Source organism: Carassius gibelio, chromosome A25 (assembly GCF_023724105.1).
Source record: "Carassius gibelio isolate Cgi1373 ecotype wild population from Czech Republic chromosome A25, carGib1.2-hapl.c, whole genome shotgun sequence".
In the NCBI taxonomy this organism is placed as follows: Eukaryota; Metazoa; Chordata; class Actinopteri; order Cypriniformes; family Cyprinidae; genus Carassius; species Carassius gibelio.
Genome location: NC_068395.1, coordinates 12182829 through 12196983, shown reverse-complemented (window position 1 = coordinate 12196983; position 14155 = coordinate 12182829). Strand labels below are relative to the sequence as shown.

Below are 14155 nucleotides of genomic sequence, written 5' to 3'. Positions count from 1 at the left end.
CGACCGATATATCACCATGGTGATATTTGGCAGTTTTCAAATATCGGCATCGTCTGATAAGTTTTTCTGCTTGGCCAATGTGTTCATGCGGGACTTTTATTTTGACTGCACTGAGACACACAGTGCTCAAATTTTCCCTCTTTTATAATTATTTATTTATAAAAAAAAATGTTTTAATCCATTGTAAAATTCATATTGGCTATATTGGAAATATTGGTCGACAGATATGTGTTTTTTGACAGCCAATGCTGATATCTGGGAAAGCCCCCTCGGGGTCGATAGTCGATATAAAGCTGATAATTTTTTTATTTTTTTTTAATTTTTAATTATTATTAATATTTAAGAAATTTGAAATCATTTTACAATGGATTAAAAAATACTTTAGATGACAGTGTTTTTCACAAATGAATAAATATTTTATTAAATTATAATATATTATGGGAGGTTTGTCTGCACTGGGTATCATATTTTTCAAATAAATAATAATTCAGCTAAAAATAGTGTGTACATGAGAGTTTCTCTGTTTTTTCAATCAATCAAATCAATAAACCTAAACCAGCAAAGAAGGCAATATAGCAATGTTCTGACATGCCTCTGATCCTGACCGTGTTATACATGCAGCATAGAAGAGAAAATAATAATGATTAAAGAAAATTAGCTGTGTTTAGGTCAGTGTACAAAGAAGGAAAATAAAATTCAGCTCATTTGAGTGACAGTATTAAGCCCCTTTCTCTCACCTTGACATACAGGCAAAGGCAGGAGAAAATACTTTCTGCTGAATAACACCATTCTCACACACACAATCTATGGGCCCTATAATACACCCGGCGCGATGTAAGGCGCAACGAAAGTGTATTTGCTAGTTTCAGTCCGGCACCATTTGCATTTTCCCATCCAGCGCCACATCATTTAATTAGCAAATGCATTTGCGCTCATTTGTGCAACCATGGGCTTGCTGGTATAAAAAGAGGTGTGTTCAGGTGCATTGCTGGCACATTGCTATTTTAAGGAGCTGAAAATAGACTGCGCCATAGACCAACTCAAACCTGGTCTAAAGTCTAAAGTCAATGGCACAATATTTTTTTGTTATTTAAAGAGCGCGTTTGTAGAAAAAGCGCCTCTGGGTGGGTCAATAGTGTGCGTTGGCTTTCCTTTTTACATACAGGGATGCGCATCACACAAACATGCCAAATATTAAAAGCAAAAGGATTACAGTGTAAAAGAATATTATTGTGTAGGCTACATAAATAATAAAATGTAATGATGGATAGTCAATGCGTGTATTAGAATTAGGCTACCTGTGTGCAATTCAGCCTATTACTAGTTGTAATGATTAATGAAATTGGCTAATTAATTGAACAATCGTGCGAATACAGACACATAAATTTATTAACTGACTTATTGTGCGGAGCTATTTGAAAGCATGCACTGCTACTTCATCCCATGTCTTCTTTACCTCTGGAAGCTTTGGTGGATTCCTGCTTGTCCTGTAGATGATCGGCTCGTGTTTTAACTTCGCGCACTAGCAGATCGATTTCTTTGCTTGAAGTATTCAGCTTTTCCGCCAACAAATTCCACCATGACGCAAGCGCATCTCACTCTTAAAGGGAATGGGAGATGAACTTTACGCCCATTACTTAAGAGAATAGGGACAACCCATTCCAAAAATGCTTTATTCCGTTGTTAAAATAGCAAAAGTGGATTTTTTTTTTACAGTGCACCTGCGCCGTGCGCTTTACACTTTACATTTGGATCGTTAAAATAGGGCCCTTTGTGTGATAACTCTCTGTCTGTGTGTGTGTGTGTGTGTGTATTGTACTTCAATTCAATCAAATGTCATGAAGTCTTTGGTGGAAAGCTGAATGTGATTGCTGATAGGCTGTCCCAATCAGTGGCGCCTGCACAATCCAATCACGTTTGAGAGGTAAACAACAAATTGAGGGTTTCTGAGATTTTTATTTTAGAAGTAATGGGTACTTACTGTTATGGATAGAAATGCAGCGTAGTAAAGAGTACAATATTTGCCTCTCAAATGTAGAGTAAAGTCATGAGTACTCCCCAAAACTGATACATCTGCAATTACTGCTTTCCAAAATATCGCCTATCAAAAAAACAATATCGGTCGACCGCTACTTCTAATGTTTTAACTTTGATTTAGCCAAGATTACCTGTTGTTTTTTTACCTTTATTTTTTTTATTCATGTAAAATAGCAACCTCTATTTTTTCTTGCTGTCATATTTTGTTATTTTTTGAAGGATTTTGTATATGCTAGAAATTGCATTTACTCAAATGACATTAAAAGTATCACTCAGAAATAGATGCTGATGATCTAAAATTGACTAGTGTGAAATCGGTCTAACAGGTTTTGTAAATGTGCTATATCACATCACTTGGTTTTCTGACAGCTCGAGAGCCCTGGCGTCAGAGCACCTCCTGGGGTGACATAGTGGAGGAGGAGCCGGCTCGCCCACCGGGACATGGCATTCACATGCACGAGAAGCTGTCCTCTCCTTCACGCAAACGGTAACAGTCACATATTCCCCTTACATACAGAGTAATGTTACAGAATTTTGCAAAGAAAAGATTGTCCTTAGAATGGTAATATTACCATTAATTAATATTTATCCAAACAGAATTGCAAAAAGTTTGTCCTGTCCCTAAATTCATATCATTGTGTGATACAGTACTAATGAAATTAGACATTGTATGGATCCAGTTTCTGCCACGGGAAAAAAACTTTGTAACTTTGTCTCATAGCTCTGACTTTATTTCTCTTGACTGTGTTTGTTGCAATTCTGACTTTTTTTTTTCTTCTCTCAAAATTACGAGATATTGTAAGAAGAAAGAAAGAGGTGTTGACTCAAAACTCAGAAATGTGAGAAAGTAACTTCGATTCTTAGGGGCAAAAAGTCAGAATTCCAACAAATTCACAATCTAGAAAAAAAGTTGTGACATTGTAAATTACAAATTAGGAATTCCAAGAAATAAACTCAGATGAAATCACTTTTTTTTTTCATGGAGGAAATTGGCTTTTTCATATGTTATAAGTTACTTGCGCTTCAGCGATAACAGACGTGGCAATAAATGCGGTCATTGCTTTTAGAGGTTCATGTCTGCTGTTTGGGAATGCAGTCATGTAAGACTGTAATTATACATTAATACTTTGAAAGACTTTTCTCAGGCAATTCAGAACATGCAAAAACAAAATATAGATGCTGTATACGAGATCAGTCTGCTGGTTAGTCAGTTTATCCCATCTCATAGCGCAGTCACATGACTTTTTCAATGCGCATAGTGGAAATTATTTGGTAAATGTGTTTCCATTGTAGTTTATGCACATTTTTTCTTATCGGATAAAAAGTTTATCCTACTCAGTTGTGTACATAATTTTTTTTTTTTTATGCTTATTTTTAGAATTTATGCGCATCTTGGCGTTTCCATCCATCTTCTTTTTTTTTTTTTTTTATGCGATAATCCAAAACGCATAAAAATAGATGGATGGAAACAGCTAATGTGCACAAACACAAATGTATAAACACTATTCTCAGGGTTGTTAATTTAATTTATTTAGTGTATTTTATTAAAATACATTTTTAAAAATTAATTATGCACATTTTCATTCAAATCATTTAGTTTGATTTTAGCATCCCACTAATTTTGTAATTACTATTGTGATGCGTTTATCTGCCACTATAATGCTTTTGAATGATTTTCATTCGAGGGAATTCATAATAAATTTATACTTCAACACTTTTGATCAATTAATCTGCATATCATGTAAATCGATTAAAAATGTATTGACATTGGGCTTTGGTGTTTGTTATCAGAACCATTGCAGAGTCAAAGAAAAAACATGAAGAGAAACAACTTAAAGCCCAGCAGCTCCGAGACAAACTGAGAGAGGAAAAGACCCACAAGCTGCAGAAACTTTTGGAAAGGGTATGTTTTCCCTTGAACACCTGTAGACACAGCTCATTTCACCTCGGCCACGAGGGAAAACACTTTTCGCATAGATGTTGAAAGAATCACTCAACAGCCATTTTAGTCATTCATGGGGATTCACTCCTGGTGAGACTCATAAATCAGATGTTGGTGGCTCTGTAGATGATTTGATTGATTGTTTTTGTTCTAATCCATTCTTGTCGGAGAAGTAAGATCTATCCACATTTTTCGGGATTTGATCTTTGTGCATGTCTCTTTCTGTCTCAGGAAAAGGAGGTGAGGAAGTGGAAGGAGGAGCTGTTGGATCAGAGGAGGAAGATGATGGACGAGAAGCTGCTTCATGCTGAATTCAAGCGAGAGATTCAACTCCAGGCCATCGTGAAGAAAGCACAGGAAGAGGAGGCCAAGGTCAACTTACGAGGCTACAACCTTGAATGTTCTCCTCAGAAAATGTTCAAACGGGGTTTATTTTTTATTAGGAAAGCTCTGTGCTAAGAATATTTTTCTGTTTTTGATCTGTGTAGGTGAATGAGATCGCCTTCATCAACACTCTGGAAGCCCAGAACAAGAGACACGATGTTCTGGCAAAACTAAACGAATACGAACAACGGCTTAATGAGCTGCAGGAGGAACGTCAGCGGAGACAGGAAGAAAAGCAAGCGAGGGATGAAGCTGTTCAGGTATAGCTTGGTTCTTTTTATTGATTTATTTAATTGGCTAAATGTGTAACTGTATGATTAATCGCTTTTTCAGGAGCGTAAGCGGGCCCTGGAGGCGGAGCGGCAGGCGCGGGTGGAGGAGCTGCTGATAAAGAGAAGGGAACAAGAGGCCAGAATTGAACAACAGCGCCAGGAGAAGGAGAGAGCGAGGGAAGACGCAGCGCGAGAGAGAGCCAGGTCTGAAAAGTTTGGAGTCAGTACGATAGATTTGGATAGAGTTAATACTTTTATTCAGGAAAGGAGCTTTACTTGTATGATACAAAAGATTTCTAGCTCAATTAATTGCTGCTCTTTTAAACTTTCTGTTCATGAAAGAATCCTTGAAAAATAAATTCACAAAAATGTGATGCAGCCCAACTGTTTTCAACATCGATAATAATAAGAAATGTTTCTTTAGCAGCAAATCACCTTTAGAATGGAGGATCATGTGACTCTGAAGACTGATCACAGAAAGAAAAATAGAAAGCTGTTATTTTAAGTTGTAATAATATTTCACTATATTCCTATTTTAACTTTATTTTTGATCAAATACATGCAGCCTTGGTGAGCATTAGAACAAAAACGTTAGGAAATATTTACTGACCGCATAGATTTGAACGGTAATATCATTTCTTGCACTAAAACTGTAACACTTTGAATTCTTGGACTATTTATAATAATTTAAATGTCACATAAACCTTTTACAGATTGACAACTTTGAGATCTATATGGGCTCTATGTGTTGTCTTTTTGCATGTCCTATCTGAATGATATTATTGTTTTTTTCTGTGCGGTCCACACCGTAGGGACCGTGAGGAGCGTTTGGCTGCTCTCAGTGCGGCTCAGCAGGAAGCCATGGAGGAACTCCAGAAGAAAATCCAGATGAAGGTAAACTATCATTCGTAATCTTATGACTCCATCCGCCGTTTTTGAAAAATACTGTAACTTGGCAAAAAACAATTTGTTGTATTGCTTTCTTCAAGCCTACAAATATCAAGTAAAACGAGACTAAAACTAAATCAAAGTTGTCGGTCAAAATGTTCAGCATGACGAGAGCAGCCGCAGACACATGGAGCAGATGGAGCAGAGGAAAGAAAAGGCCGCTGAGCTGAGCAGCGGAAGACACGCCAACACGGACTACGCCCCCAAACTCACCCCTTATGAACGGAAGAAGCAATGCTCACTCTGTAACGTTGTGGTAGGTACTGCATTATGGGATGGGATTCTCTCTGATCTCTTTAAATGGTATTAATGCATTCAGGGCCATCGGCGTTAGGACAACTAGGAATACTGTCCCAGTACAAGATCAGGAACATTTGAGCCGCTCCAGACAATGAGTGCAAAGATTCCTACAATGATGGACCGTTTTTTTTTGCATTTATAGAGAATGCATGTAAATTAGAATTTAACTGCATTAATTAAACATGAACTCTGGGCGGAGATTAATAGCTGGGTGGGATTATGATTTCAAGTGACGGGCAACAAATCTTTGAGTGGCCGCATTTATCTCTGACGCGCCCTGCTTTTACTGCAACTGGGGCCAGACACCTTGGAGCTTCAAACTGACATCAGATTAAGCGCTGGGGAGAATGAAATCTTGTTAAAAATGTCAGATGACCTTGGCCAGGCTCTGACACCAGAGATCATCTATAGGTCAGCGGGAAGCACTCTAGTTAATGACATTATACACAGACTGTCCTGTGTGGGCTCGACTCCAGGACTCAAAGGAGACAAACAACACAAGCATCTAGAGACTGTTGTCCTCACCTGCTGGAGGAAAAACTTTTGTAACTTCTCTGTTTAATTCTAGTACAGGTTTTCACTTAGGAGACTTTCATGCAAAGCACCTTTTAGGTTTAGTTCTCTTGGAGTAATGTGTAAATACTCAGCCTTATGTCGTTTCAAACCTGTGTGACTTAGATTCATTCCTATGAAATGCTAAACAGATTTGTTAAGGTGCATTGATTTTCAAATTTCATTTAAGTCATTTTTGGCACTTTGGGCTCCATTGACTTTTGTAGCATAGACAAAACTAGCTGAAACATTCTTCAGAATATGTTTTTTTTTTCACAGAAGAAAGTGATATACTGTAGGTTTTTAAATGATAAGAAAGTAAGTGAATGATTAATGGGGGAACTGTTCACTCTTCAGTCTTGATCTAGGGCACAGTAGTGATTGCATCACCTTTTCTGGGATTTGAACCCACAACCTTTTATTATAAGAAAAGTTCAAAATGTGTATTTATATATACAAAAAATACAAGAAATTATTTTTTTACCCATTGTTACCCATCATGTTGTATAGACTATTTCACTTTGAATTTTTAAAGCTTAAAAAGTTTTGGGTCTCATTGACTTTCATTATATGGACATTATCGACTAAACCTTTTTTTTTGATCAAGGGCATGATTGTGGATAGTTCTTGCATCACTTTTTCTGAGATTCAAACCCAGAACCTTTCAGTTATTGTAAAACATATTTCTAGGCAGGTTATATAGATTAATTTCACACAATCTTTGTAATTTCTGGGGTTAAAATACTTTTTTTTTAATATATTTTGATCATGGGCACAATTGTGTATAGTTTATATATATCTTTTTTTGAGGTTTAAACCCACAACCTTTTTGGTTATCGTAAAAGTTCCTCAAAAATGAAAATAATAATCTGTTCAGTTTTTGAACTATATGAAGGGGAGTAAATTATTTTTGAGAACACTATTCCTTTAATTCTCTTGATTCAGTGCACAATAGTGATCAAGTAAGCTGGGGTTTGAACCCTACAACCTTATCGGTTATTTGAAAAGTTCAACCAAAAGTAAAAATTCGGTTACCATTTACTCATCCTCATCTAATCTGTATGACGTTTCTGTGTGGAACACATAAATAGATGTTTTAATGGTAGTGATAGTTCAAGATCAGCCCTTCTGGGATTTTGAGCTTCAGCCTTTGCTTACCAGAACTTAGTGCTTAGCTACACCACCCGGTTTCTAATGATGAACAGAACCATTGTACAAATAATAGAGACATTCAGTAGAGTCTTATATGCTTTCACATCACCTCTTGAGTTTTCAGGACAGGTGAGCTGCCCTACAAACTCAAGAGGTGATATTCAAGCTGTTGAAAAACAGTGCTTGGGGCACCGATGCATTCAAAACTGAGCTGTCACAGCTCGTTGGTCATTTTAGTTATTGGCTATTATTCACCAGAGTTGACTGATTTTCTGGCTTTTATGAGGTGTTTGTCAGCTCTGCACATGTCCATCAGGATTAAGGTATCATATATAGCTTTAAAGGGTTGGAACATATGTCTTGATACCTGAGTACTGTCAGGGCGTGAATGATGTCGAAGCGTATTGTGCACTAGTTTAGTATGTTTCAGGCCCATGGCTTTATATTTGGCGAATCGCCTCACATGATCTCCGATCTCTGTGTTTGTGTTGCAGATCACCTCTGAGGTCCACCTGTTCAGTCACATTAAGGGAAAGGGGCACCAGCAGGCAGTGCGGGACAGCAGCAGCATTCAAGGGCGGGAGCTGTCCGACGAGGAGGTGGTGAGTCTCCCCCACTAAAAAAAAAAACACAGAAGAAACCTGGAGAGAGTTTTGATAGAAATGCAAATTAAAATGTATACATTTCATGTATTTTTAAATATGAAAGTGACTTAAGTACTTAATGAAAATAAAATAAAAAGATTAAATATATATATATAGGCAAAATTAGTTAGATAATTAATCATTTAAAAATTTTACAATTTAATGCTTTTTAATATTTAACATGGCAATTAAACAATTGAAACTTTTCCATTTCCATTATACATTACATTATTTATTATTTACATTACGTTATACTTTTTGCTCCCCGGGCGCTGCAGCATAAATGGCTGCCCACTGCTCCGGGTGTGTGTTCACAGTGTGTGTGTGTGTTCACTGCTCTGTGTGTGTGCACTTCGGATGGGTTAAATGCAGAGCACAAATTCTGAGTATGGGTCACCTTACTTAACTGAATGTCACGTCACACTTTTTATGTGAATTTACTTCATAAAACTTGAAACTTGAAAACAATCTAATCTAATATTTTTTTTTTCTGCAAAAAAAATCTCATTCTTAATTACTGTCGTGGTATATACATTTTAGTTTGACTTTATTGTAAATTTTATTAACAATGATTCTGGGTTGAATGTTATTATTTTCCCTTTTATTAAACATAAAAAATAAAAAAAAATTAAAAAAAATAAATATATATATATATATATATATATACTATAAATTATACATATAATTATTTCACGGTTCATCGATTTTATTGTAAATGAGCTTATTTTTTTATTATTTTTAAAATGTCAGGTTCTTTCTTTTCCCATACAATTACATAAAAAAAGCATACAAAATGTCACTTTTCTTTCTGATTTTATCTACCAACATGAATTGTTTCATTTATCACTCATTACATTTATTGGAAGCTTAAAACATTATATGAATATTTAGAGATATTTCATGTAAATCATTTCAGTCTTGCCCATTTTTCTCACACAAACAGCATTCACACACTCCATTCAACTTCATTTTTATGGGATGCATTTCATTTTATGATTTTGCACATCCTTATATTCATATCCTTAAAGGTTGAGGGGATCAGCACCTATTTTCCCCAGTTTTTGGGATCGTAAAAGGCTACAACTGAATCAACGCTAATAGTGTTTGTGTATATGGTGCGGAGTGAGATCACTCTGCCTTGTCTCTGGGCTTGACAGAGTGCCTTTCCTCTGAACGCTGCTCGTTAAATGCGGGATCTTTCACTGCAATATGAAATTGGCTTTCACACTGGGCTTCTTTGTACAGCTGACAACTGTTGGTGCTATATGTAGCACCTTTGGCCCCTGGAACTCCTTCATTCGAACCTTTTTTTAGCAAGTAATATTTAACCCCCCCCCCTGCTAGCTCTAAATCATTAGCTTTGTCTGCGGCCACCTATTTCTCTGCCTGACAGTGTGATAAACACACAGCCGAGCCACACGCCATGGCTCGCAACCACGTCACACGTCAGGTGCAGCCAACTTAATGAGGCCTGTTTAGATTTTGGAGCTTTATGTATTTAATTGAATTAACCGTTCACGTGGAACTAGTTTTTAAACCGCTGTAATTTGGTTTACGTAAAGGAAACCATTGTTTACCTGTGATTTATGCGACACAATCTATAACAGTCTGCAAAATTAGCACAATGTACACTATTCATTTTAAATAATTCAACAATTAAAAAATATAGATGTAACAAACTCACAAACAAGCAGAAAAAGAAAATAAAGAATTCCGAAAGTGCAGTATGCCTTGCGAAAACTAGACAGAAGATACCAGCAATTTTACTCGCCTATAAGACCCAGTGACGTCGAAAGCGGCCTCTTATGCTTCGTTCACACAAAACGCGAATAGAGCGTCTGGCGCGATTGATTTCAATCTTAACTCAATGTAAAGACGCGTTTACGTGGTGCGGTAGATGCGAATTCACCTCATTCGCGCATCTAGTTACAAGAGATTTCTGAGTTATGAAAAGGACCATTGCAAGCTGACAGCGACCAGCTTTTGTGGTGGAAAATTGTCTGTTACACCCCCACCTTGCGCAGAGTGTCCCTGGGACATCAGTGCGGTTGGAGCGCGTCTTCTCAACAGCTGGACATATAGTGAATAAAAAACGCTCTGCTCTGGACCCCGAAAATGTTGATCGACTTGTTTAACGTTACCTGTCCAATAGTTTGTAATGGCCCTAGCCTTTTTGCACATTTTATTATGCCTGCCTAGTGCCGCCTAGCCTAAGTGTCGGTTACGTTCAATAAAAAAACACACAAGGCCTGTTCTCAAGTCCATTTAAAGTTTCATTTTTTGAACAGTTGTTTGAAATGGACTGAATCATTATTTAAAATAATCTTGGAGATTTTTGAATTGCCTAAATAGCTTGAATAGCATAAATGCAGCCGGGTTGAAGCCTGCAGTGATGTTTTTCTTTTGTTATGGCAGCCGTCCCGTCTGCATATATACATTTTTTCGAGAATGTTGCACTCCTTTTGCTGTCTGTTATTCTGCAAGAAACTTCATGCCAATAAATAAGAAATATTGCTAACTTGTGTGTTTCCAGTGCTCTCTACGTTCGTCCATTATTTGACGTTGAAAAAGGAAACGTCTTTTTTTTTTTTTTTTTTTAGACATGGAAAATCGATTTTACAATCGATTCAATGAACACTTGTGTCTTAAAAATCGAAAATGATTTTTTCACAAAAGTGACCGCCCTATTGTAGAGTTCATTACCGTGTCTTTGGATCTTATTGGAAAAGAACACATTGCTTATATACCTTCATCTGTAGAAGCTCATAAGGAATATATGTCTGAATGTTCAATTTTGGGAATTTGTTCCCATTTTAAGGAAACCTGGCCGTGGGAATTGTTTGGATAGTCCTGCCATGGACGCCCCTGTGCTTCTTATTTATGTATCTGCTCATTTTGGTGCGCAGTATTTCATTCACGCAACCGCCAACTATTTTCCAGTCGGCACTTCCATAATTCTTGCCGTTATGAAAGATTTTTAATTAAAACCGAGGTGGTTGGCTGAACCGTGCAGAGGTCACAACATAGTTTTTCAGCGGAAGCGGGTCCAGAGCCTCTGTCTGTCCTCGTATTTAGCCATATTTCGCTATTTAAAAGACTCTTGAATTAAATTGAAAATACAGTGATTATCAACAGCAATGGATCAGTGCGGCTGCGGGACACTTGGATTGCCTCTTGGACTCTATATTATCCTTTATTGGTTGTCATCTGTTCTGGTTTAATGTGATATACCGTGGCTCTAGGCCCCTTGTGTTTGACACATAAGAGTTTTATTTATCCTCAACCTTTGACGCCAGATCCAGAAACACAGCTGAACGTTCGGTTATTCCAGCTAAAATATCACACAGCTTGTTGGAGTCACGGCCTGGTGGTTAGCACACAAGAGCTCATGCGGGACACTGCATTTAAGGCCAGGCTTGTGTTATGTTTGTAATAAAAGTAATATATAAAGTTTCTTAAATATAACAAAATAATATATCAGTATTTAATATTTACAAATAATTTTTTAGATTTTACTTGTACAGTAATATCTTTATATATTATATGTATAATATCTTTATATATTATCTATTTTTATACAATATTAGAATATTATTTGCTCACAAATTAAACATTAAAATATATATGCATATATCCGTATTTAATATGCATAATTTCATATATTTGGATTTTTTTTAATTTATAATCTATTATTAAGATATATACACAGTTATTAAACATTACATCTATATCTCAATGCTTAATATTTGTAAATAATATCTGTATACATTTATAAATTTGAATAATCTAGAAAAAAAAGAAAGCATGTGTGGGAGAGAATGTATGCGTTATATATATATATATATATATATATATATATATATATATATATATATATATATATATATATATATATATAAATAAATAATATGAGATTATAAAACAATATAAATATTACATTAATTCAGTTTTACATTTAATATCATCCTATTATTATTGTTGTATATGAATATATTTGTATATTAACCAGTCCTTTTTTTCTGTTATTATTAACACAACAAAGTAGTTTTGTTGTCCTTTGAACTTTATTTGTATTTTTTACAACAAAGACATCATGTCAAATGACACATCTGAGGTTAGAATGTAATGTATTTTTTTCGTGGGTTGCTGGTTCGTTACCTTATACCTCCTGTCTTTACATTGTACCTGAATGACAAACAGCTGTCCGTTTCACATTGGGGGAAAGCCATCTTTTGCATGCTCTTTTGTGTCACACAAAAGAGTGGAGGATGGGGACGTGTATCAGTGTGACAGCAAGAGCTTCATCACAGCCCCTGAGCAGCGGCGGAGGTGTGATGTTTTGACTGCTCTCTCATTACGCCCCACAGAAAGCACTGTGGGTTTTTTGGGTGTTCAAGCCCACGGGCTGGTCTCTCTCACTTTTTATATCCCACTCGCACGCATACTATTATCACCGTGTTCAAGTGGACACCTGTCCGTCACCTGTCCATCCATGAATTTGATAGGTCGTCATATGCCACATTGTCCTTTTTCTGTAGCATAAATTTTTGATGTCATTCTAAGAAAAGCATCAGTATTAATATTGTTTATATTTGGAGTTCATGTGCTTATGTTCATCAAAGTGATCTATTTCCACCTGACAAAACATTCTTACAGACTTGAGTCAGTTGGATCATCTAAATATGAAAAATACTTTCTACATTTCACATTTGTATTAAACGGGGTCTGAATTTGCCCTTCCACATATTCAAGACTTAAAAGCTTTTAAATCAGAGTATAAAATCTTAAATTCATTAAGTCATGGCATTAAATGTTGCATGCACTGCAAAAAAAATTTGATCTTTTCCTTTTGAATTGTTTATTTTTCTTTATTCGTGTATTTCTAATCACAAACATACATTTTTATATGTTTTGCGAAATCAAGACTTATGGCGTTTTTTTCTTCTCAAACGTAAATGTATCATTATTTAAGTATCTTTTGGACATTTGAACTGAAAAGCAAGAAAAATGGAAGAACAATTTTTTCCCTCTGTGTTCAGAAGATGCAGTTAAAGTTATTTCCATATTTTAGTGTTTGTGAGCAGAGCTTTTTAAGCCTTAAGCATTTTTTTGTAAAATCAATAAAATAATAATTGAGAGATCTGCTTGAGGTTGCAACCATATTGATGTACTGTTACCTTCAAGTTATTCCTTACATTTTCTTTACTTGGTCTTAAAAGTCTTAAAATGATTTTCATAAAACCTGCAGAAACCTTTAAAAAAAAAAGTGTACATTTAAAATTGAGTTCAGGTAAGTTTTGCTTTTTTAACGTAGATCCAGAGCAGTGGCGTTATGATTGGATTTCCTCTTAAAATTTATTCTTAAATGAAATTCGGTTTGAGTCTCAAACTGTCGAAGCGATTATCTGCTGCCATAATGGTTTCCCATTCTTCAGTTCACTCACACATTAGGAGCTTAGCTCCAGTCCTGATGTCCTTACATATCTGTTTTTGTGGTGCTCCCCTCTCCTCCAAACCAAAAGCTCTTTATAATCTCAAGATGGTGCACGTCTTTGAGGTGTTACAGAAACAATCCCATTAAGTGAACGGCAGACGTACTGGATCGCCTTTCAGAGAGATTACTCAACAGATGCCTCTCTGGCCACAGGGCAATGGAGGCAATGGTTATGACTGCAGGGTCGACTCCTGTTCCCCAGGGACTCGGGGTGGACGCCCCGTCCAGCACACACACAATAACTTGTCCACTTGAAACCCTATATGATGCAAATGTACAGATTTCAAACGTAGGGCCATGAGGTCATTTGTCACATTTGTCTCAAAGTAATTCATTAAGGACAGGTGTCAAGCTGAGGCTGTGGTCGTTAAAACTTTGTTATTGTTCAACTTTGTGAAGCACTGTTGGAAGAAACCAGGAGATGATCTTT

The 14155-nt window shown here is 36.3% G+C and overlaps 1 protein-coding gene across 4 annotated transcripts in view; it reads left to right on the top strand.

Moving 5' to 3' along the window:
• Positions 1-14155, top strand: part of LOC127946935 (S phase cyclin A-associated protein in the endoplasmic reticulum-like) — a 105265-nt gene that overhangs the window by 23445 nt on the left and 67665 nt on the right. For all 4 annotated transcript variants that reach the window (XM_052543762.1, XM_052543764.1, XM_052543765.1 and 1 more), the window contains 8 exons: positions 2407-2524; positions 3829-3940; positions 4211-4351; positions 4468-4623; positions 4697-4839; positions 5448-5529; positions 5687-5839; positions 8082-8189. In XM_052543762.1, the coding sequence (XP_052399722.1) occupies positions 2407-2524; positions 3829-3940; positions 4211-4351; positions 4468-4623; positions 4697-4839; positions 5448-5529; positions 5687-5839; positions 8082-8189 (1013 nt within the window). The remainder of the gene's footprint in view (positions 1-2406; positions 2525-3828; positions 3941-4210; positions 4352-4467; positions 4624-4696; positions 4840-5447; positions 5530-5686; positions 5840-8081; positions 8190-14155) is intronic.